The 23711-nt window shown below is 54.1% G+C and overlaps 1 protein-coding gene and 1 pseudogene across 1 annotated transcript in view; one reads left to right on the top strand and one right to left on the bottom strand.

The window, feature by feature from the left end:
* Cracr2a (calcium release activated channel regulator 2A) overlaps positions 1–21971 on the bottom strand; it is a 77324-nt gene extending 55353 nt beyond the window's left edge. The window contains exons 1-4 of the mRNA XM_087214205.1: positions 21538–21971; positions 9293–9404; positions 8304–8487; positions 4693–4839 (exon numbers count right to left, since the gene is read on the bottom strand). Coding sequence (XP_087070331.1) covers positions 4693–4839; positions 8304–8487; positions 9293–9404; positions 21538–21723 — 629 coding nt within the window. The 5' untranslated portion in view covers positions 21724–21971. The remainder of the gene's footprint in view (positions 1–4692; positions 4840–8303; positions 8488–9292; positions 9405–21537) is intronic.
* On the top strand, positions 16960–18982 carry LOC106008111 (coiled-coil domain-containing protein 112 pseudogene; annotated as a pseudogene).
* Positions 21972–23711: the final 1740 nt, after the last annotated feature.

Here is a 23711-nt window from a genome sequence, read left to right as displayed (position 1 = left end):
ACAATTTGCCCTTAACTCACATGGATCTGATTAAGCTGGCGCATCATCCGTCTTCCCGAGAGCTCACCCTCACCCTATGAGCAAATGCAGAGTGCAGACTGAAGGCGCCTTGCGGTGTACCTTTTGCAGGCTGGTACCTTGAGGGAGAACTGGCTGGAGCAGCACGTCTCAAAGCGTGGTCCTCGGCCTGCCTGTGTCAGAAGCACCTGGGTATGTGCCAAGAGGAGCACTCCTGGCCTCCTCCCTGAGACAGTCCACTCTAGGGTCTCATGAGGAGGCGTCCAGGACGCTACCTTTTGCTTTAAAAGTCCTTGGGTAATTCCAAAGCCAAGCAGCTGAGGGCTCACACAAGGTCTCTTTGAAGCCCAGGGATGAGAGAGCCACTTGCAACATATGCGATGCTTCCCTCTCTGGAGGTCAGGCCAAGAACATGTGTCACCCCTGGCCTGCGCATCCTCTCCTGTCCCAGCTCTGCACCAGATGCCAAGTCTCAGAGGTTGGGTGCCGTTTGTACAGCTGGGCTGCCTGTCAGGTCTGGTCACCCTCCCAGAGCCCAGGGAAACCACACCCGAGGGAAAGGGCCTGCAGGGCAGCTGAGGAGGGGGCCAGTGAGGTGGGATCCTTGGGAATCTGCCTGTGGCCTGACCCATGTGGACAAGACAAGAATGGCTCCAAAGAGGGTCTGGGGTATTGTGAAGCCTGCCAAGGCCAAGCGTGGTCCTGTGACGGTGCAGCACCCCGGCTACCGAGCTGCAGATGGTGGAGCTGAGCCATGGCTGCTGTCTGGTCTTGAAAGTACTTTATGTCTGGAGCGCTCAGAGCTCTCCCCAGACACGAGGGAATTTATCCTTATCCTGATACAAACTCCCACCCAAGACTAAGAAAACCGGGCCCCTGGGGTGGGAGCCCATTGTCCCTGAGAAAATCTGTGCAGAGGTCTGAATCTCCTGCTGCTCCCGACAGGATCTTTCTGTGGCCTCTGTAGATTTAAAGCTTTTTTTCCCCCCAAAAAAGGGTAAATGCAGAGAATGCTTTCCATGACAAAGAAATTCTGAGGGTTGGAAGTTCTCCCTACTGTCTAAACCATCTCCAGCCCTCATGCTAAGAGGGACAGAGCTCTGAATGTCTGTGTGGAGAAGGCAGAGGAGTGTGGCTCAGTTGCAGTCGAATTCCCACACCCAGAGAGAAGTGGGGCACGGAAGGAACAGACCTCACTTGGAACGTTAGCAGAGGCTCCGTGCTGTACCCCAGGTTCTTGCATGTGGCTCTGTCCTCTACCTCATGCCATGGGACTGTGGCGCCTCCCACTGGACACACCTCGGCCAACACGGTACCCGGCATTAGGACCCCAAATCTGATACCCTCAACCTCTGCTCCCAGCCTCCCAGCCTCTGCTTCTCAAGTCCACACACAGCACCAGATGTCTTGGTGAGATGAGGTCATGGGCTTGCATGAGGCTGAGGCTGCACGCTCCTAGGACATCTCCAGGCTCCAACATGCACTTTCTAGCAGTCCGTGGCCATGAGTCAAGGAAGGCCCTGCTTGTCTCCGGTGGGGATGGGACTCTGCCATCTGCTGGGAAGATGGTTCCCCAGCCCCACGGTCCCTGCGGGCACCTGCCTCGCCCTTGGGAGCTGGGGGAAGCTGAGCAGGAAGCTGGGGGCCTTCTTCACTCACTGCAGCAACCCTGTGACCGTGAGCCCATGGCTCAACCCTGGAGCTGGGGACAGGGAGCCATATCCCCGCCATGCAGCAGATTGGGTGTCATTTTCTCTGGAGGCAGAACAGGGGGTGCAGTCTGCTGAAGGGGTGGGGGGAAGAGGCCTCGCTGGCCATGGCAATACCATCTGACTTTTCATACCGTGGGGCTCGGGCCCCTCACGAAGAACTCTGGGTCTGAGCTGTGCCGGGTAGGTGTGATCATCAGCCACGGCAGAGTCCTCTCCTGAGTCTGGTGTGCTCCTCCAAACAAGCTCAAACCTCCTAGCTCACTTCTGCAAGGTGTCTGAGAACCACTTCACGTCCCCCTGCGTCACCTGCAAAGAATCTCATCCACATATTCAATGGCTAATGCGGAATCTATATTCCAACAGGGATGTCCAGTCTCCTGTTTGAGTTCTGAGCTATAGGTGGCCTGACAGAGCTTCTGTCCCAACAGCAAGGTGTGAACAATCTTTTTAAAGACAGAATAAAAGAGAAGCTAATCGAAAATATCAGAGTGTGTCACGTGTAATACGGGCTAATAGCACTTCACGAAATCTTTCAGTTACATACACACACAAACACGATAGAGGTGCAGGGATTGCAAAGTAAAATGTGTTTCCTCTGGCGAGTCACAAACACTAAGTCTGAGAAACACCAGTCCCAGTCACTTGTGTGGTCAACAAAAAAAGCGGAGGCATAGAGAGGTAAAGTGAGTTTTCTGAGGTCATACAGCTCGTAAGTGGCCTGTCTGTCCCCTCCTCCAGGGCTCTGCCCTCCACCACGTGCAGTTCTCTGGTTCTGTGCCCAGAAATTTCCCCTGGAATGAGACCAGGAGAGACCTCAGCTGGGTCCACAGCCAGGAGCTGGCTCAATGGGCTGACTTGAGGCAGGGATGCCCGCTGGGAACAGGCATAAAGGGCCGAAGCTCAGCTGTGATAGTTCCACAAGAGAACCGGGTGGCCTTGACTTTCATCTCAAGAACTTTTAAAGCAATTACTAAATGAGGGCGAGGCGCTTCCTGCTGCGCTCAGATGTTGTCAGCACAAGGGCTCTGCAGCCCCGGGGCCTGTCCCCCTGTCCGTGGCAGGCAGAAAGCGCTTTGAGGGCTGGTAGCCACCTACCTGCCGCATGCAGCCCCTCCTTAGAGAGCTAGAGCTCCCTCCCCCCCGAGTGGGGCCACCGGCTCTGCTGCAACTCCACCAGGTCAGCAACAATCTAGCTTCTCACCATAGAGACCAAAGCCAAGGCTCAAAGAGGCCGAGCTGAGACTCGAGCAGGGCCACTCCCTGTCCAGGGCTCCTGGCTCCCAGCCGTGCCTGGATGTCTGGTTAACATCCAGTGTTAAAGACAAAGCTCCCGGGGTCTTGTCAAAATGCAGGCAGGGGCCGGTGAGGCCCGAGAGGCTGCACACACTTCTGCACCCTGCTGTCCAGAATGACAGAAGGAGCTTTAACCTTACCTCTCTGTGTCTGGACTCAAGCTTTCTGTGTGGGCTAGATAAACCCTCCATAACCAGCAAAGGCACTGGTTAAGACAATCCCCATGCCTTTGACACCCACAGATTACTCCTATGTGAGCAATGTATGGTCACATGTACTGCTCAGAACTCTGGCATGGCAGACAAGGAAGCTGAGGCTCAGCGCTGAAGTAACTCGGCTCGAGCTGTGCAGCCAGTAGCAGCAGACCCAAGGTTCAAACAGCAGAATGCAGGTCCACCTGACTCCGCACTCGCTTGGCAAAGCTGCACACCGGAGTTCCCCTCATGCTCTCTTCTCCACCCCGGGCTTCTCCTGACAGCCACAGGGCAACCTCCAGCACTGCTGGCCGCAACTCCCCCAGAACGCGGAGCCCTCGGGTTCCTTTCTCCCAGACACACATCTACCTGCCACAAGTTATTTTTAGGGTTGCTGTGGGGAGCCACAGGATGACAAGGACCCCAGGCTCAGAGCAGCACGCTGAGAATCCCCCCCAGCAAGCACGGGCAGCCTCCTCCTTTTCAGTGGGGGCTGGCGGCCTCCTCTCAGCCATCTCAGCGTGGCTCCAAAACACAGCTGCTCAGAAGCAGGTTTTGCTGGAGGCATTTGCAGAGGGGCAGGTGGTCTGCAAAGTGTGCAGGGTGGACTCCCTGGGGCTTCCTAAGGTGCAGTGATGGCAAGTCCTTTAGAGCTTCAATGGTGCAATAGCTCGCTGCGTTTCTCCTGCCGTAGGTTCGCCACCACGGCAGTACATGCACAAATCCCCATGCCTGGGCACCAGTGTATGGCAGTGCCATGGTGGAGCATGCTGGCCCTCAGTGGGCTTCCAAGCTCTGTCCTACGCAGCCCTGGGTTTGGGGCTCCCCTCCTTTCACCAACGCCATCCATGCTCTAAAATTGCGAGCTCACCGGGTGCTGCACGTTGGGTGGAGGGGAGCCAGTGCAGTGCATGACCCCATGGTAGCCCCCATGGGGGGATGGGGGTCTGTGGGCTTGCCCTAATCTTGGGGTACACCTGCCTGTGCTGACATGGTCAGGTTCTGCAGCAGCTCCTCCCAGAGCGCCTGTGGAGGCCATGGTGAGATCACAGCAGGAGAGGGCACCTGGGAGGGCAGAGGCAGGAGGGCCCTGGGCAGAGTAAGAGCCCATCTGGAGTTGGGGGAGGCCCAGAGTGCAGGGCTTCCTGCTCCTGGTCACCAGGCTCTGACAGCTCTGCCACTGAGAAGCTGTGTGTTTCTGTGCCATGACTTCCTCATCTGTAAAATATGGGCAATAGTAGATTGTTCCTACCCCTGAATGAGCCAGTGTATATACAGTACTCAGAACAGCACCTAACAAACAGAGAATGCTTAGTCCACGTGACTGGCTTCAGAGTAGACAGTGAGAGCCACAGCCCCCCCGCCCCCAGCAGACAGTGACAAGAAGGCCTCACGAAGTGTTCAGAGGGAGACTAAGAGAAACTGTTTTTGGGTTTGCACAGAGGCACACACAGCCGCTGAGACAGGTTACCCACTTTTTTAGGGCACATTCTAGTTCATGCTTCTCCTCGTGGGCTTCTTGGAGCTGGGAGAAGATCCTGGTCAGGAAATCTTCAAAGTTGGACAGCAGGTGAGGTTCATCCTTCTTCAGCTGCAGCCAGAGCTGCTTGATGTCACTTTCACTGGGAGAGAAGAGAGCCGTTACTGTGGGAGGTGAACAGGCAGAAACAGTGTCGCCTCGAGCACCACGAGCACAACAGTGGCTGTCGTTAGTCAGGGGCTTGCTGCATGTGAGCTGCTTCATGCACGTCAGCCCACTGGTCCTCAGGAGCTATAGGAGCAGTTACCCCATCACAGATGAGGACCCAGGCACGCACAGGGCACAGTTGCTCTTGGAACCAATGGCTCCCACACGAGCCTCCCAACTCTTCTGTTCTCTGAGTCCCTCCAGGAGTGCTGGAGGTGCTGAGCTCGCACAAGGAGGCACCCACAGCATCTCAGAACAAGCATGTCACAACATGAAGAAGAGGCCAGGAAGCCGGGAGCCAGGGCGGGCAAGGACAAAGACTGCAAGCTAAGGGTGAGAGCGGTCGCCCAAAGAAGGCTGGCCCTCAGTGCTGAGACAAGGGGAAGATGGAGGACTTGGAGGGAAGTGGAGATAAGACACAGAGTGTCAGGTCCAGAAGTGACCCTTAGGGACAGGCATGGGCAGCTGCAGAACAGCAGAGACCGAGGTCTCCATCCTGCGCCTGCAGCCATAGTCAGGGATCGGCTCTCCCTGCCCCAACCTGGAAATCTACACCAGTGACCAAGATAAGTCATACATAAACCTGATTTTTCCCCCACTGAATTCTCAGACAGATACGATCTGAGAGTAGCTATGGCCTGGGCCCCTCAAGATGAAGAATAAACTCCTTCCTGCTTATGTAACAAGTGCTGCATTTCAGAAACTCTGCTTGACAGCAATATTGGATAGGGGCACTCTACAGTGCTCTTGAGGCAGATATTACTCTCTGTACTCAGCAGAAAAGAAGCCCACTGAGAAACGAATCCAACTGTGGTTAGTATCTGATCATCTAGCCCCTCCTGCCTCCTCCCTCCCTCTTGCCCTCACTCCTTCGCTTCCATCCTTTCTTGGTGTCATCCTACCCGAACATCCACCTACTCAATGAGCCCATCCATCAGTCCATCCATCCATCCATCCATCCATCCATCCATCTGACCATGCATCCACCCAACAAGTGCAGGTTGCCATCTGTTAACCCTAGTACTATACTGAATGACATCAGGAATCTGGGAGACAAGAGAAGGGGAAGAAGGCAACCTCTGTTTCCTAGGGGGAGTTCCATTTCCCTCAACACGCTGTTAGTGTCTTCCGTGGAGTGGGCTGTGCCACGTAAGTACCACAAAAGGCTTGGAGATTAAAGGTCTCAGGGACCCCAATGACCCCGTCCCTATGGCAGTTGCTCCCTCCTGTGGTCTGAATGCTTACACCCCACGGCAATTCACATGTGGGAAGCCTGGCCCACAAGATGAGGGTGTGAAGAGGTGGGTAGGTCGTGAAGCCAGAGCCCTCCTGAGGAGGATTAGCACCCTTGTACAAGAGGCCTGAGTTCACCTTTTCCCCCCTAAGAACAGACATGGAGAAGACAGCTGTTTGTGAACCAGGAAGCATGATCTCACTACATACCAAAGCGGCAGACTTCCCAGCTTCCAGAACCATGAGGAAACAACTTCTACCATGTAGAAGGTACCCCATCAATGGGAGTTCATTACAGCAGCCCAAATGGACTGGGACATGCATTCGTGATGTGCATGCATCATGAACTGAAGGTCCATCTTACTAGGGTAGGTCGCTGTCCACCCCTGCCACGTCTGGTCATATCAGCTCTTCCCAGATTTCTGGAGAAGAGCCAAACCTTTCAACTTTTGATGAAAAATAACCCAAAGCCCACTAACCTGACAAATCACTCAGCCAATCAGACCACCAAGAAAGTGGGAGTGCAGATGTTCAGTCTACAGCTTTTGGACACACTAGGGTCACTGTCTCAGAAGGGTGCAGGAGTGCAGGCTACAAAGGACACTGAGAAGTCAGCCACTCCATCTCTCTTCTTCCAGAGCAGCACATGAGCCATGCTAATGAGCAGTCTCTGGACCCCTGAGCTCTTCACTCTTCTAAAGACTCTTCTCTTGCCCTCATCTGGGATCTCTGGCCAAGCGTGAGGCCACATCAGTGAGGGGGAAAGTCCGGCCACCACCTCTGTAATCTGCTCTTACAGCCTCCTCCCCAAACCTCCCCAAAGCCTTCACTTTCTGGATCGCCCATGTTGGTCAGTTCTGCACAGGCCTGTGCACGGGTCCTGGGAGCAGCAGCTGGCGAGTTCTGGCTTGAAATCCCTGCCAGAGAGGCTGAGGATCAAGGCCTTCTCTTTCATGCCAGTGGCCTGGCCCACCCACTGCACTGGCCTCTCTGCTCCCGTCCCTAGCAGGGGGCACCCCCGGAAGCATCACTGTGTCTGCCATTTGTCCTACTGGAGACGAGTCAGGTATCTGAGCAGTGAGCGGCCCCCAACAGCCACCTGTGCCCCTGCACCCTGCACAGCCCTCTGAAGCAGCACGGCGGCGGCTGCTCTGCACGGTGACGTCTGCGAGCGCCTCCCACCAGAGCTCGTCCAGGCTCCCTTCTTGCCCGGCATACTTTTCTACCAGACTATTTGCTGACAGAGGCAGAGCCTGGCCTGTGTATCGTGTGCAGGCTCCTGTGTGGCCCTCTCTGCATCACTTTCCACCATGGTCCTCCTCCGGAGCTCAGGAAACATCCGCTCCGATGGTGAGGTTATTCTCAGCCTGCACACAACCTCAGATCCACCCTAGGGCCAGACTGGGATGAAGACACAGGCAGAGGGGAGTAAAGTGCTGCATGCTGTCAAGGCCCACCATCTTGTCTCTACCAGCAGAGACATCACACTTTACTATTTTGCTTTATTTTATTACTTGACTAAATGTCAGGGCTTGAGGTCATGCGTCTCTGTACTCCAAATCACTTTTGGGGGGAACAAAGGGATACTGTTTAATTTGAAGTTCAGCCATCTAAAAAGTTCAGCTGAGCCACTGAGCCAAGAAGCAGGCTGGTAAAACTGGTTAATTTCCCAGCTGTTCTGCCTGACACGCTGTGCACAGGCTTCTGCCCGAGGGTCCTCTGCCTGGCACAGCCTGATGGGAGCTGGATGCACTGTGCCCTGGAGCCTGGAAACTGGGCCAGCTCCGCCTCAGGTAGGAGCGCTCTGAGCTGATGGCACCAGGAAGCTGTGGGGGAGAAGGAACTGTGAAGCCTGAGGAGGGCACAGCTCTGATGTGGGGGCAGCCGCAGAGGACAGCCAGCCCTGCGGTCTGTGAGGATAATGCACAGGAGGGAGTGAGGAAGAGGAAGGATGGGAGAGAAGAGAGGAGTGTTTGCCAACGGAAAAACTGAAATGCAAAGCAGTCTGACACATGACAGGCGCAGCACAGGGCAAGTGGTAGAAAGCAGGGTCCTTTCTTCAGCACCGCGCACGGAGCCGGCACGCAGGCTTGGCAAGCAGGAGCTGCTGATGGGGCACTGAGCAGGTCCTCCCGGGCTGGGGCCCACACTGGCCAGCACACTTACTCCTCCAGCACCATCTGGGCTCCGAGTCTGTCCATCAGCATCTGGAACTGGGCTTCCTCATCCTGGTCCACACTCCCCAGGTCCCTATCCCCTCTGGACTGGTACACCTTCTCCTCCGGGAGCCGGGCCACCTGCTTGTCTGCATCCTCCTGACTCAGGTTACTCTGGCTGAAGAAGAAGTGGCCTGGGGTGCAGAGCAGAGATCTGAATTACACAGCCTCACCCAGGCCGAGCTCAGCCTTCCTATGCGCGGGAGCCACCTACAGGTTCACCAGAGGGAAGCAAAGGGACACCCCAGCAAAGCCAAGGGCACCGTATCCCAGATGCCTGTCGTTTGCATTTCCATGAGCAATCTGCAGAGATGCTGAAGCCTGGGAAAGACAAGAGGTTCGACAGGACTGAGGGCTCCCTCGTGGTCCTGGCTGCTTTCTTCTCTAAACGCTAAGACCCTTCCCTCTGTTGTCTCCAGCAGCCTGGTGCTCCGTGCTGTGGTCCGTGCTGTCATCCATCCCCCAGCACCCTCCTCTTCGCAGGAGAGACTCACTTTCTCCACATTCACGCTGCCTGGGACACAGAAACCTTATCCTGAAGGCCAGGCAGGGGATCTGACTTCTGCAGGAAGCCTGCTTGTCGTCTGACCTGATGGTGTCCCTGGGTTCTTTGTCTTATTCATGGATCTCAGCTCTGCTTCCCGCTGGTTACCCTGAGTACAAATGCTGTATTCTGAATTTCTAGGAATTCCCTAATTGCTGCTCCCTCAGCTCTGAAGTCTCAGCAGGCTCGGGCTGGAAAGAGGTGAGTTGTCCCACTGATTTGTCCACTTTGTCCACCAGGGCAAGAATCTCACTGCTGCTCCCCATCTCTCCTGAGCCCTAGCACCTCCTCCTTGCCATTCTTGGGGCCTGAGGGAGCAGAGGAGGGGGTGAACAGTGGAGGGCAGGAATGCTTGGCACCCCATCGCCCGAGTCCCTGCACGCAGCAGCACTTACTAAAGCCAGTAGCGAACTCCTCTGGGGTCAGAAAACCATTGCCATCAGCATCCAGGGCGCCAAACACGTCCTCCAGGTCCTGCAGGCTGAGCGGCAACTCCTCATGGAGCCTCTGAAAGCAGTGCAGATGCTGGTTAGGTCCCTCGGTCCCGGGCTGGCCTGGGGCTCAGAGACCCCACCAAGATGCTGGAGTTGGGCCCAGGCCTCCCTGCTTTACCACTGGCTCTTCCCTTGCACATTATGGCAGAGCCCATTGGGTGCTGACTAATGTGCTAGACAATTCACCAGGCAGTGTTTAAGTAAATATGTGAATGTGTGTGTGTGTGTGTGTGTGTGTGTGTGTGTGTGTGTGTGATCTACCATGATGATCTTTGAGGCAGGCACTCTTAGCCCATTTTATAGACAAAGCCTGAGGTGAAATCGCCTGCCCAAGGTCGCATGGCTGGTGACGACACAGCCAGGGGCAAACCCAGGTCTGAGTCAGGCATCAGTAATGGACAGGAAGGAGCCCCTGGAGGAGAGGGCGCACCTGGCATGGTGTTGAACAGGAGGGTGGGGAGGGAGACAGTGCCACTGAGGCACAGAGACGCTGGTCCTTGCACGATCCTTCTAGGCCCTCCCCTCCGCCCTGGCGGGGGGCGTCACTTGCTCCCAGATGCCTTCCCTGTGGAGGCCCCCGGGGGTCAGCACCGCACGTGTAGGTGCCCACGGCCCCTGCTGGGTCCTTGCCCATCTGGAAACCATTCTGTTCCTCCCAGCTGGCCACCAGTTCCTGAGGTGTGAACTGCCAGTGGCTTTAGGTATCGACCCCCAGAGTGTCTGGGGTGCAAGGGGACTGGGCCAGGCGGTACACAAGGTCACAAATAAGCAGGGCCTCAGGGAGAGGGAAGGGGGGCCCACAGGTGGCCCCAGGCCGAAAGGGCTGAGCTGTGGCCACCTTGTCCAGCCTTCTGCCTGGCGGCCAGGCCAAGGCTACTGTGCGCCTTCCGCAAGTGCGCTCTTCCACCCTGGTCCTCCGCTTTCAGACGACGACTCCCCGAGGAAATTCATTATGTCTCAGGCCACCGTTCCTCTTCCTGCCAGTTACCCAAGGGACGGCACAAAGCTGCTCCCACAGGAATGACGGGTGGCGGCAGACAAGGAACACTGGCCTTGGCAGGCAGGCAGGCAGAGAGCCCAGAGCGTCACTCGCAGGGACAGCAGGCCCGATCCCACAGCCGTCTCCCAGTGGATGGCTAGAGTCTGGTTTGGCAGGTCCTATGCTAGGGAGTGTGGGGAGCACTGTGGAGTGGGGAGAGGCTGGAGTGCAAGCCATGCAGAAGGACTGAAGTAGACACAAGTGGAAGGAGAGCGAGTGTGTGCGAACACCTTAGAAGTGTGTCTGCTGATGCCTCTGGCCTGCCAGCACCCATGAGCCAGCGGTCTCAAAAGCCACGGGCAAAACACAGGCAGAGAGGGGTCAGTTTTGCAAGCTGGAAGTTGACTGGCCCCACTGGAAACAAGGCCATTACCACAGAGGCAGGATAAACGCCAAGCTCCTGTCACAGCCCATTCCAGACCTTTCCATGGGATGAGCCTTCCTCCCTCCTCACCCTCAACTCAGGATTGCTGATCTGATGGAAAAATGTGCTACCTCACGCAGTACTGGAGCTAGGAATGGGCTGGAGGGAAATTGCAGGGCTAGTGGGACCCAACCTGCCTCTCCCAAACCACTCCACACACAGGCGCCTTCTCTCTTGCTAGCATGAACCAGGGAAAGCTACTGCAGACCTCACTGAGGCACCTTCCTGAATCTAACAGCATCTCTGACATAAACCCCTCCTAGTGTCTAATCCCAGCCTCCACTCACGTCACAGCACATTTCCTCTCTGCTGTTTCTGAAGATGGGGAATGCGACATTGTGTCTTCCAGGTAACCCTCGCTCCCTGGCCCGCAATTCCGTGCCCACTGCCTTTTCTGCAAGCTGCACTACGCCAGATTCTTTCACCTTTTCCTGTTGGCCCTACTTAAAAAATCTTTTAGCTTTAATAACCATAATTATCTCTTATTTATCTTTTTTCTTGGGGCTGGCAGAGCCATGCAAAATCAATTTATTCTGGTCTGGTCCCCTGGGCCCCTGGCGCTGTCTACATTTTTAACTGAGACAAGTAGGGTGGAGGGGAACAAGGTCATTTACTCCACTGTGCTCTGCCTACAGGGCAGTGGGGACGGGAGGGGGAGAAGGAGCCAGCTTCTCTCTTGGAGCGTGAAGGATGGTCCAGCTCTCCCAGGGCGTTCGTCCTCTGGTGAGCTCACCTCTGTCACCTGTCCACACAGCCCCTTAGCACCACAAGGTCCCCCTTGCCCGTCCACCGGGAATGACCCTCTGCTTCACTTGCAGCCTTTGCGCACATCCAGGAGCAGACAGGAGAAGGAAGAGAAATGGGAGGAAGCGCATGTCCACCTCCCACTGTCCAAGACTGGGGCCTCCTGACACACCAGCCTCCCCAGCCCTCTCCCGGCGGTTCCTCCTCCAGCCTCCGCTCCTCATCCCTTTCTCAGTAAGGTGCCTGCATCTCCCCAGGTGACGTGGGGCAGGGCACGAGGCTCCCCAGACCGCAGTCTCCATCACAAGCCCATCTCCGAGTTTTCTGTGCAGCGGATGCCGTAGGCGGGAATGTCCCCTACCTCGGCGTGGAGACCAGGGCCCCAGTCATTTCACTCACTGTCCTGCCCCCTTCGGGCAGCCAGTGCTGACAGGCGGAATAGCTGGGTATTCACTGAATGGATAAATAGGTGAGTGGGTGACTGAGAGTGGTGAGAGACCTGCCACTTACACCTAGGGACAGCTGGTTTGCACCTCAAATCCCCTGGCCTGACCGGCCTGCCTGCCAACGAAGCAACTGGACTCTCACGACTGGACCTCTGCAGGACCTGCAGCTGGACGTGGTCCTGATGCGTAGTGCCAAGGCAAAGGCTCTCGAGCCATGACAGGTGACGCCTTTCCTTGAGCTCCAGCCCGATTCTGTGCCCTGCTGGTCACTGACTGGCCCAGGCTCATGTAACCTGTGGTACGCTCAGGAGAAACTGCCATTTCGAGGAAAAGCAGGGGAGATGCATCTGCACGGCTGGGACTGAACTCTGCCTCCTGCAGAGCATTCACAGCTCAGCCATGCCAGGATCTTCAGGAGAAGGGTGGGGTCTGGGAGGGCACAGCCACTGCCATCTGCTTTGTGCCTTGCTGTGCTTGGACTGGGTGGACCACCTGATGGAGACCGAGGTTTCTCAGCCTCTGTGCTCTGGCATCAGGGAATGGGTGGTTCTCTGCTGGGGCAGTGGAGGGAGGGAGCAGGAGCAGGGTTTCCTGTGCTTTCCAGGGCACTCAGCAGCACCCTCCCTGCCTCCCAGATGCCAACAGCACCCCCTTCTCCTGTTGTCTTGATCGGAAATGTCCCCAGACACCGGAAGTCCTCTGAGGTGAAGTCACCGCCCCTCATGTAGCAGAACAAGGGAAGAAGCAGCTGCAGGCAATGGGATGGTGCCCTCCAGCAGAAACGCCCTCCTCCTCTGAGGCAGGATGTGGCTCGCCCCTAAAATCACTCAGGATGCTGCAGCTGCCGTGGAAAATGGGATGAAGCTTCCTCAGAAATTAGAAGCAGAAGCAATCCTGCATCATTACCTCTGGGCACAGATCTAAAAGAAGCAGAAGCAGGAACTTGACTGGCTACTTGGGCACCCACATCAACAGCAGCATCTTTCACAAATACCCAGGGGTGGAAGCCACTGAAGAGTCCATCAACAGACAATGAAACCAAATGTGGTCAACAGACAGCCGCAAACTCAGCCTTAGGAGGAAGGAATTCTGACCTACAACATGGCTGGGCATGGAAGACTGGCCGTCTGGGCTCCAGATGTTCTTCGCCAATAACCACAACCAGGAGTTTGACCCTCCGGAGGTTTATCTGCCTGTCCCAGATGAGAAGAGGAAACCATCCGGGTGCTGTCTCTCTTTGATGGAATCGCTACTGGGCTCCTGGTGCTGAAGGACCTAGGCATCCAGGTGGACTGCTACACTGCCTCAGAGGTGAGTGAAGACTCCATTACAGAGGGCATGGTGCGGCACCAGGGGAAGATCATGTACATCGGGGACGTCCGCAGCGTCACGCAGGAGCACATCCAGGAGTGGGCCCATTCAATCTGGTGATTGGGAGCAGTCCCTGCAATGACCTCTTCATCGTCAACCCTGCCTGAAAGGGACACTACGAGGGCACTGGCCGGCTCTTCTTTGAGTTCTACCGCCTCCTGCATGATGCACGGCCCAATGAGAGAGATGACCACCCCTTCTTCTGGCTCTTTGAGAATGTGGTGGCCATGGGCGTTAGTGACAAGAGGGACATCTCACCATTTCTCGAGTCCAACCCTGTGATGATTGATGCCAAAGAAGTGTCAGCTGCACACAGGGCCTGCTACTTCTGGGGTCACCTTCCCGGTATGAACAGGCCACTGGCATCCACTGTGTACGATAAGCTGGAGCTGCAGGAGTGTCTGGAACACGGCAGAATAGACAAGTTCAGCAAAGTGAGGACCTTTACTACCAGGTCAAACTCCATAAAGCAGGGCAAAGACCAGCATTTCCTCATCTTCATGAATGAGAAAGAGGACATCTTATGGTGCACTGAAATGGAAAGGGTGTTTGGCTTCCCTGTCCACTATACCGACGTCTCCAGCATGACCCGCCTGGCAAGGCAGAGACTGCTGGGCCGGTCCTGGAGCATGCCAGTCATCCGCCACCTCTTCACTCCGCTGAAGGAATATTTTGCTTATGTGTAAGGGACATGGGGGCAAACTGAGGTAGTGACACCAAGTTAAACAAAAAATATAAACACAATAAAACACCAAGAACATGAGGATGGAGAGAAGTATCAGCACCCAGAAGAGAAAAACGAATTTAAAACAAAAACCACAGAGGCGGAAATACCAGAGGGCTTTGCCTTGTGAAAAGGGTTGGACATCATCTCCTGATTTTTCAATGTTAATCTTCAGTCCTATTTAAAAAACAAAACCAAGCCCCCTCCCTATTCCCCTCCTTTTTGGGTCAAACCTTTTGTTTTCTACTCTTTCAGAGGGGTTTTCTGTTTGTTTGGGTTTTTGTTTCTTGCTGTGACTGAAACGAGAGTTACTGCAGCAAAAACCAGTAACAAAAAATAGTAATACCTAGCAGAGGAGAGGCCAGAGAGATGGAAAAAGGAAATTCTATAGAAATCTATATATTGGGTATTTTTCTTTTTACTATATATCTTTTTGTTGTTGTTTTCTAGCCTGATCAGATAGGACCACAAGCAGGGGCAGAAAAGTAGACAGCCGGTGGCCCACATCCCTCTCAACCTCTGATCTGTCTTACCGGCACCATCCCTGAACATTCAGACAGAGCCTAACCAGCAGCAGGGAGACAAGGCTACCACACAGGTACTTTTCTACAGCATTTCGGGTGCTTACCACACAGGAAACCTTGAAGAAAGCCCATTTCTAGAAGCCACTGTTAACTCTTGTGTACAGTATATACCTATCATATCTATATACGGTAGATATGAGAGAGATATATAAAAGGTACTGTTAACTACTGTACAACCTGACTTCATAATGGTGCTTTAAAGCAGCGAGATGGGTAAAAACATCAGCTTCCACCTGGCCTTATGTGCAAAGTGTTTTAACCAAGGATGGGAAAAGGGATTCAGCTCGGAGATGCCTTGCTGTCTGGTGGGGTTTCCCCCTTGGTTCTTAATAAGCTGAAAGAGGGGAGTTGAGGAGCTGAGCGTGGAGCTTATCTGGGTTCATGCAGTAACCTTTGAAATCTCTCGAAAACGGAGACTCCCTTGGCAAGATGGCAGAGTAAGGAGACTTCATTCCCGATTTCTCCTGTTAGCAGAGTCAAGGGCTCCTTGTGGTGGGATCAGAAATAATCCAGAGTGTAGGAAAGTGACAGTTACAAACCTCACCTGGAGCAAATAAAAAAACATACAAAAAGTAAAAAAATAAAAAAATTAAAAAAAAGGGATGCGCAGCGTGGCACCCAGCATTACCGAACCTCCACCGTGGGGTGGGGTGGGGTGGGGTGGGGTGGGGGGAGGGGTTCTCCCGCAGGCCTCAACTGACAGAGACCAGGCTGCACTCCTGGCGCCAAACTAGTCCATGTCCTGAGAGTGGCGCGTCCCGCGTACGCCTCCCCCTCTCCCGGCGCCCGGTAAATAAGGCCGACACAGGTCAGGATCTGTGTGGCTCCACCGGTGAGAAGCGCTCAGTGTAGTCAGATGCCCAGAGGCAGAGAGCAGACGGGTGTCCAAGGCTGGGCGAGGGGTGGGAGGGAGACTTCCTGCGCTGCAGGCAGGTGGAAAGAGCTCCTTGGGGGGGTGGGGGTGGCGGCCGCAGTGAATGAATGCAGAATCCTGAGCGCATAAACACAGCTGCGATGCCGATTTCACGGCTGAGACAGGGCACTTCCGGAGATTCCCGGGTCGTAAGTGTCCGTGTGCAGCGGCTCATTCCCGACGTATGCTGCCGGAGTGGCGCCCACTGACTCGCAGCCAGGAACCTGGGCCAGGGCCGGGGACTCGACTCACGGCCCCTGCTGCAGGTCCCAGGTCAAACCCAAGACAGCCGGGCACAAAGGTCTTCAGCGCTTCTTGTTACCCGTAATCGGAGTCACCCGCACTTCGGTGAGGCGCCCACATTCTGTGCTCGTGCTCTGCAGGCCTCCACGTCCGCAGCACTCAGGCCTCTCACTGCCCTGTGAAGGCAGCCAGAACAATGCGTCCCAATACCACTTTACTCCCAGAACAGCTCAGACTGGTCAGTCCGCCGACCTCCAAGGGAATTCTCACAGTCTGGAACTCCAGGCAGGACTGGGGAGGCAGGTAATGATGACGGAGCTGGTGTTGGCAGACGATCCTTTTACTCCTCAAAAAAAATCAGAACAGTTTGGGGCTCCAGGATTCCTCGGAAGCCCTCCCGCCCGACCTCGGCCAGCTCCTGGGGTCCTCGGGCCCCACAGCCCAGCCCTCTCGCGTGTCCTTCTTGCCTCTGAAGCAGGACTGAGTGGCAGTTGGGGTCCTCGGCCCACGACTGCCTCTCTGGGGTACCGCCCCAGACCTGGCCTGGGAAGAACTCCTGCCCGCCCCGCCTGGATGGCCCACCACGGCGCAGGGCCCGTCCAAGCTGCAGACTGTCCGCAGCTCAACGTCCAGCACCAGCACCAGCCGCAGAAGTCCACAGGGGGACCCCAGCACATGGCCACCCACTTCTGCTCCTCCAGGGCGCCACCAGGGACCCGACTTTTAAAATACCCAGGACTAGGGTAGGGTACAGCTCAGGGGGTAGGGTCTTGCCTAGATTGTGTGTGGCCCTGCGTTCCACCTCCCTCACCAAAACACATGGGCATGAGTATCAGTTTTATGTGACCCCCAAACCCGGCTCCTCTGGCTTTTCCCTGCTTCCTCCCGCGATATCCGGCAAGGCTTCGGCCTGAGATAGGCTCTGACCCCCCACCTCCAGGAGGACTGCGTCTCGCTGTAGGCAAACATTTTCCTTTGTTTAAGAAAGAGCTCGCCCCGCCCCACCCCTCCCCCGGCGGCCCCGCCCTTCTGCCCTCCAACCTACACCAGGCTCCGCCCCTCTCCCCGCCCCGCCCCTCGCCTCGCCCCGCCCCGCGCTCCTGGACCCCAGCTGGCCGCTCCTCCCAGACCTGTTGGCGAGACCCGGGGGAGTTGCTCTGGCGCGAACCCCCAGACCCGCCTGGTCTCTGCCCCCGAAGCGACTTGGTGAGGAAACATGGCCGCCCTGACGCGGTCGCTGGGGCGGTGACTGGGGCTGGCGCGACCGCGGGGACCAGCGTGGGAGCGGCAGCGACGCCGGCGACGCGACAGAATGATGGCTATTTTAGTGCTTCAGGTGGAATTCATACTTTTCAACTTCAGAACTGGCAGCGGAAAGTTAGTGGAACAAAGCAGAATTCATACGCACAGCAGAAAACTTTAAAAATCAAGTTATTATTATAGAGAAAGATAAACACAGTCATTTCTACAATCAAAAAAATGACTTCAGAATTGAGCACAGTATGCTGGAAGAATTGGAAAATAAATTGATTAACAGCAGGAAAATGGAAAGAGCAAACATCTAGCAACAATTAGCCAAAATACATAACGATGTAAAGAAACTTCAGCGTCACTTAAAAGATGTGAAGCCTACACCTGATTTTGTTGAAAAGCTCAGAGAAATGATGTAAGAAATTGAAAATGCAATCAACACTTAAAGAAGAACAAAGACTGATATACAATGAGCTTATTAAAGAAGAAAAAGCAACAAATAATGAATTGAGTGCCATATCAAGAAAAATTGACACATGAGCTGTGGGTAATTCAGAAACAGAGAAAGTTTTCAGAGCAATCTCAAGTAAAGTTTCTGTAGACAAAATGACACCCAATACTCTTCCAGCAGCAGTGGTAGATTTTGAAAAATTCCTGCAGCAAACAGGAGGGCAACAGGGGGGCTGGGATAGTTATGACCACCAGACCTTTATAAAAGTGAGAAATAAACATAAAGGGAAGCCTGCATTTATGAAAGAAGTTCTAGAGAACACTTCCCGGGAAGAACACAGGATGAAGTTCAACAGCATGAGAAATGGTATCAGAAATTTCTGACTCTAGAAGAAAGAAAAAAAGTCTATTCAGAATTGGAAAACTAAAAAGCAGCAAAAGAAGCAAGAAATTTTCAAGTTAAAAGAGAAGGCAGACGATATTCCTGTGCTTTTTCATAATAAACCAGAAGGTAATCAAAAGCAAAAAGAGGAAGAAAGAAAGAAACAGAAGTTGGCAGTTGAAGCTTGGAAAAAACAGAAAAGTACAGAACTGTCAATGAAATATGCTTCTAGGTTAAAAGAAGAGGAAGAGAAAAAGAAAAAGCAGCAAAAAGAACGCCAACGCCAGCTTAAACTAAAATTACTATTAGAAAGTTATACCCAGCAGAAGAACAAGAAGAATTTTTGAGGCTTGAAAAAGAGATAAGAGAAAAGGCAGAAAAAAGGAAAACTGTTGCTGATGAAATTTCCAGGTTTCAAGAAAGAGATTTATATAAACTTGAATTGAAAATTCTAGATAGGCAAGCAAAAGAAGAGGAAAAGGCAGAAAAACAAAGAAGATTGGCAAAATTAAAGGAAAAGGTTGAAAATAATGTTAGTAGAGATCCCTCTAGGCTTTACAAATCTACCAAAGGTTGAGAAGAATGAACCAAAAGCATAGGACCAACAGGCTCTGGGCCACTTCTACATATCCCACACAGGGCTATTCCAACCTGGAGACAAGGAATATAGAGGAAAATATGAGGTAATGGAAGTACTATTCATTTGATGAGAGTACTAGCATATTCAGTAATACCAGGAGAGCGTGACTAACCATATTCTTTAAATATCACTAGGGTAGTCAGATTTCTTATTGTGCTGTATGTAAATTGAGAGGTATTGTAAGTTTTATTCTGCATCATTAATGGTTCCTGTTTCTACTAAAAGGGTGTTTAGGGAGGCTATATGTTGGCCTGTTACTGATATAAAAGTTATTTATATAAATTTATGTAACAAACATCCATTTAAATACCCAAAGCATTTCAAAGATACTTTTTGTCATCGCATAGCAAAATAACTCGAGGCAGTCATAGAGAAGCATTTTTTAAACCAAAATTTTGTAACTTTTTTAACTTGGAAGTAAGTTAGCTTGAATAATAAAAAAGTTTTTTTTTTTAAAGAGTTACGAAATAGCTTAGTACTTTTTCTAAGTTCAACATATTGGTAGTTTGTCAGTTATTACTTTTTTGTGTAATAAATATTTTCTATTTGAAGCAAAAAAAAAAGAGAAAGAAAGAAGGAAGGAAGGAAAAGAGCCCCCGGGGAGGAGCGTGCCTCTCTCATTCTTTCTTAAGACAACTGCCAGGATTTCTCCTCCTCTTCTCTGCACTCACCCTCCCACGCGCCCACAGCCTCACAGGACAGAGCCAGCTCCCCACCGGCCCCATGAGGCTGCCTGGGGCTGAGGGCCAGGAAGCGGGGGTGTGCAGGAGCCCCTGTGCGCGGGGTGGGGCGCTGTTCGCACAGTAGCTGTGCGCCGCACCGCACCAGGAGGGCTGCCCGGGCCACCGCGGGCCACCGCACTTTCCCCGAGAGCCGGGTGGGCTGTGAGAGGACTGCTCTTCCCCAGCATCTCTTCCTGCAGACACGGCCGCCGGAAGAGACCAGAGGGGCAGCGCTTAGACAGCGTGCTCGGAACTCTTGAAAATACTTTCTCGGCCTGAAGAAAAGAAGACTTCAAGTGCCCCATAGCTCACAGAGAGAGCAAAACTCCAGAGCATCAAACGGTGGAAATACGTGCCAGTTGCCTCTTCGTGGTGGTTCCCTTGTCCCCTTCCTCCTACCTGGGAGGAGGAAGACTGAGGAGGAAGGGAGGTGAGCTGGCCTCCTGGGCCTTCATGCTTCTGACTGCATTCCAAGCCAAATCCAAGCAACTGCTCTAAAAATGTGGGCCTGACCGCTTAAAATCGGCAGGTCTCTTCCTTCTTTAAAGGTCTGGGAGAGGGAACTGGGACAGTCAGCGAGAGGGCTGAGCCACACAGTGCAGGCAGCAGGGAGCTGAGCTCCCTAAGCATGAGTTTGCTCTGCTTTTTTGGGGGGTCGAAAGCTAAGCCTGCAGGGACCTGGGCTGCAGCTCAGGGCCGTGCGTGTGCCTAGCACGTGGGAGGCTCTGGGCTCTACTCCTGGCTCCACAGGCAGACAGGCCCACGACAGACAGAAGCCACCCACCAAGCACTGCTGCTGCGACCTGGGAAGGAGTGAGGGCCTCACAGGCAGAGGTCTGTCAAAGGTTTCCTCTAACAGCTGGAGCCCGGCCTGGGCACAGCCTGCAGGGGTGCGGGATGGGTTTTGGCGACAGAAACTCAGTGGGGAGTCCACTGCTGAAAACTGGGGTGGCCGAGCCAGTGCTGCTCCCTCTGTCTCTTCCCTCCGTTCCTGCAGTGATGGGTGGTGGCACAACCCAGGGAGAACACGCAAGCCATTCTGCGGGCCCAGGGTGAGGAGGCAGCCTTAAAGAGGGTGCTCATTCCATTGTCCAACCCGGTGTACACTGAGAAGCTAAACTTAAAGAATGAAAACCTAGCTTGGTGTGCGAGCACACGAGTGTCATCCCAGTGCTCTGGGAGGCTGAGGCAGGAGGATTGCAGTTCTAGCCCAGCCTGGGCAACTTAGCGAGACCCTGTATCAAAATAAAGGGCTGGGGAGGTAACTCAGGGCAAAGATCCTAGGTTGAATCCCTGGTATTACAAATACCAAACAAAAAAGCAGAAAAAGAAAGAGAAAACCTGACCATTGCAAGTCTTCTTCTAACAGCACAGGTCCACATCTGTCCAAAAAGCCCTCTCCTGACAGAGCACATGGTGGAAAGGCTGCGGGGAGAGTTGCTGTCCTAGCACCTCAGGGGCCTGCAAGACTCTCACTCACTCACACACAAGTGACCCAAGACTGCAGCTAAGACTGGAGGAGGAAGGTTCTGACAGCTGAGGTAAGCATCACAGGCCAGGGAGGGCAAACTAGGCCTGTGGACTAAGCCCGCTAGGAGTGTTTTCTCACAGTCAGTGAGCAACGAACGGCTTTCCTGTTTTCAAATGATTGAAGAAATAGCAAAAGCAGAGGAGTATCTGCTGGTCCGTGAAATTCTAGAATTCAAATGTCAACCCGCAGTGAGGTTTCCTAGGAACACAGCACCAGGGACCAGGCTTCGAAGCACGCTGAGGCCCTGCTGTCCCTCCGTGCCCTGCTTCCGGGGCTGAGGCAGGCGAGTGAGCTCCAGAAACGCCTTGCTCCAGCATGGCAGCGACACTCTCCCCTCCTCCCCCACACAGCAGAAGTGACGTCATCAGGGCCCAGCGTCACCAGGGAGCAGCAAGTCAATACCTGTGGCCCGTGGTTTCAGGAGCCTCTTCGCCTCATCAAATGAACTCCTTGTGTTTCCCTCACCATTTCCCACAGCTCTTGGGGGGCCACTGAGCCAGAGAGGTGAAACGTTCCAAGACGGACAGCAGGCAAAGGCCAGACGGGGAAGGGAGCCAGGAGAACTGGCCCCCAGGGCCAAGGGCTTCTTCAGGCAGGACGGATGTGTCCTTTCTGTGAAGCATGTCAACCATGGGGTCCCCTGTCACCCGGGGCTCTGGGTGGAGGCCCAGACCCTGCGTACCTGCATGTCGCTCCTGGCAATGAAGCCCTTGCCCTCTGGGTCACAGGTCTGGAAGAACTCCTGCGCCTTCCTTAGCATGGCCGGCTGGCGGGCTGCCTGCTCCTGGGCCGGACAGGCCCCGCTCTGCTTCGGGTCCCAGCCAGGGCTCGGGGGCCGGGCACCCTCCCTCCTGTCGGGGGAAGCCATCCAGATCGGTCCGTTCCTCCGGCTTTTCAGAACCTAAATATGGAAGACGGGAGAGAGAGGGAGGTGATGGGATGGGGAGAGGCAGGCAAGAGGTGCAGAGCCACCCCACGTCCTGGTCCTGCCACCTCCAATTAGCAGACGCTCAGGATGAGGGAAATGCGCCCTGGTCCTGATGGGTCCTCACCCACTGAGGGGCAGAGGCAGAGTACAGAGAAGGCGGACATTTCCAGATTGAAAGGAGGTGTGGTGCAGGAAACCTGAAAACAATTTCTCCTAATTTAAGCAACCACATGACAACTGACACACCCTGATAAACCAGCCACTTACTGTCTCCTCAGAGGCAGGCCCGGTGCCATGGAGTGGAGTTTCACAGCCCTCTCATGGAGCTATTACCAGCTCCATTTTGGATGGTAGAATAGGTCCATTTTACCAACAAGAAAGTTGGAGTTCAGGGAGGTCGAGACTTTCCAGTAGTACGCAGTAAGTTAGTGCAGAAGCTGAGGTTAAACAATCCAAGCTCTTAGAGCATGTTCAGTGTCCGACTCGACCCCACTCTGCCCACATGACCTGCGCAGCATGGCCTTGGGTGCAGAGCTCTGGACCCACACTCGCTCGCTCGCTCTCACGCTGCTCAGAGGCAGCCAGCTCTCGGGCTCCACAGTTCAGGCAGGAGGCCACGCGCCCCATCCACAGGAGCAATGTGCTGAGCTGCTCGCCGGCCGGACTTGGGGAGCCCACACACAATCACCAGCCCCGCCTTGTGCTGGTTCTGACAACGCCCGGGGAGGGCTACAGAGGGCACTTGCCAGGTGATAGGAAGGAGGCACACGAGCACCTGGTCCTCACAGAGCCCGAGCTAGTCACACCAGTGTGGGCCCCGGTTTCTGCATCTGCACACGAGAAGACTGCAGCCATTCGTCCTTAACCCCTCCTAGCTCTTGGCAGTCCATATTTGGGGAGTTCCAAGATTACAGAATGTTCTTAATGAAAAACTGAGTTAATGTGACAAAAGGAAATCATAACGCACTTGAATTTTTCCATCTGCAGACTTTCTGGAGGTAGAATAAATCTGAATTTTAAATACACGGTAACATTTCAATCTAAATGTACGCAGCGGTTTGTGGGAGCTGGAGAGCGGGTTCTCCGGGGCCTGTCTCCTGTGTTCATGGAGATTAGATGGTGGGCAGTCACGGTGATAAAACCCGCTACCAGGTATCTGCCTTGTAAATACTTCATCCCTGTCTCTAGCCTGCTTTTCTTTCTCTTAGATGATGTCATTCAAGGAGCAGAAGTTTTCAATTTTCTGTTTTTAAAAATGGACTGTGCTCCTGCTGTTGTACTTGGAAGATCGCTGCCTAAGCTAAGGTGACAAAGTGCTTCCTTCTTGGAGCTTTACCTTTCGGGCTTCACCCACCAGTCTCTGGGTCTTCAGGTCCTCCTCCCCTCAGGGTGGTTCCATAAAGCCCTTATGTGAGGATGGCATTTACACAGTGCCTAGGCATTTCTAGGAAGATTCCTCGGATCTCCAGAGCAATTCTCACAGCTTAGCAACTGTGAGATCAGAAAGTTCACCCAGCAGACCTAACTCCCTCCTGTGGGTTCTGCAAGGTTTCCCCTCACCAGCTCAGAGGAGAAGGGGAGCAGCCGATACCTCCCACCCGCCACACCTGTGAAGGAGCCACTACATACCGCTCCCTATGAACTCCTCCTACCACAGCCAGGAAATCTAGAGCTTCCAAAGCATCTCCAGAAGCTGCTCAAGTCTCTCCAACAGCCCAGGCGTCAAGGGACGGGCATGTCCCAGGAAGCCTCACAGATCCACTCCAGGCTGGCAAAGCTGAAGGAAGCCAGAGACGGCAGCAGGGGCACAGGGTCTAAAGGCAGCACCAGTGCGGGTGTGCACACTTGCCTCAGAGGGGTGCACAGGGGACCCCTGGAAGAGCAGCTCAGGATGAATCAAGCCCTCAGCAGGGAGCTGTAGCCTTTCC

This window comes from Heterocephalus glaber, unplaced genomic scaffold (genome assembly GCF_053883595.1).
Source record: "Heterocephalus glaber isolate CG9 unplaced genomic scaffold, H.glaber_assembly_v1.0 deba00001444, whole genome shotgun sequence".
NCBI classification, from domain to species: Eukaryota; Metazoa; Chordata; class Mammalia; order Rodentia; family Bathyergidae; genus Heterocephalus; species Heterocephalus glaber.
This window is presented reverse-complemented; position numbering and strand designations above follow the sequence as displayed.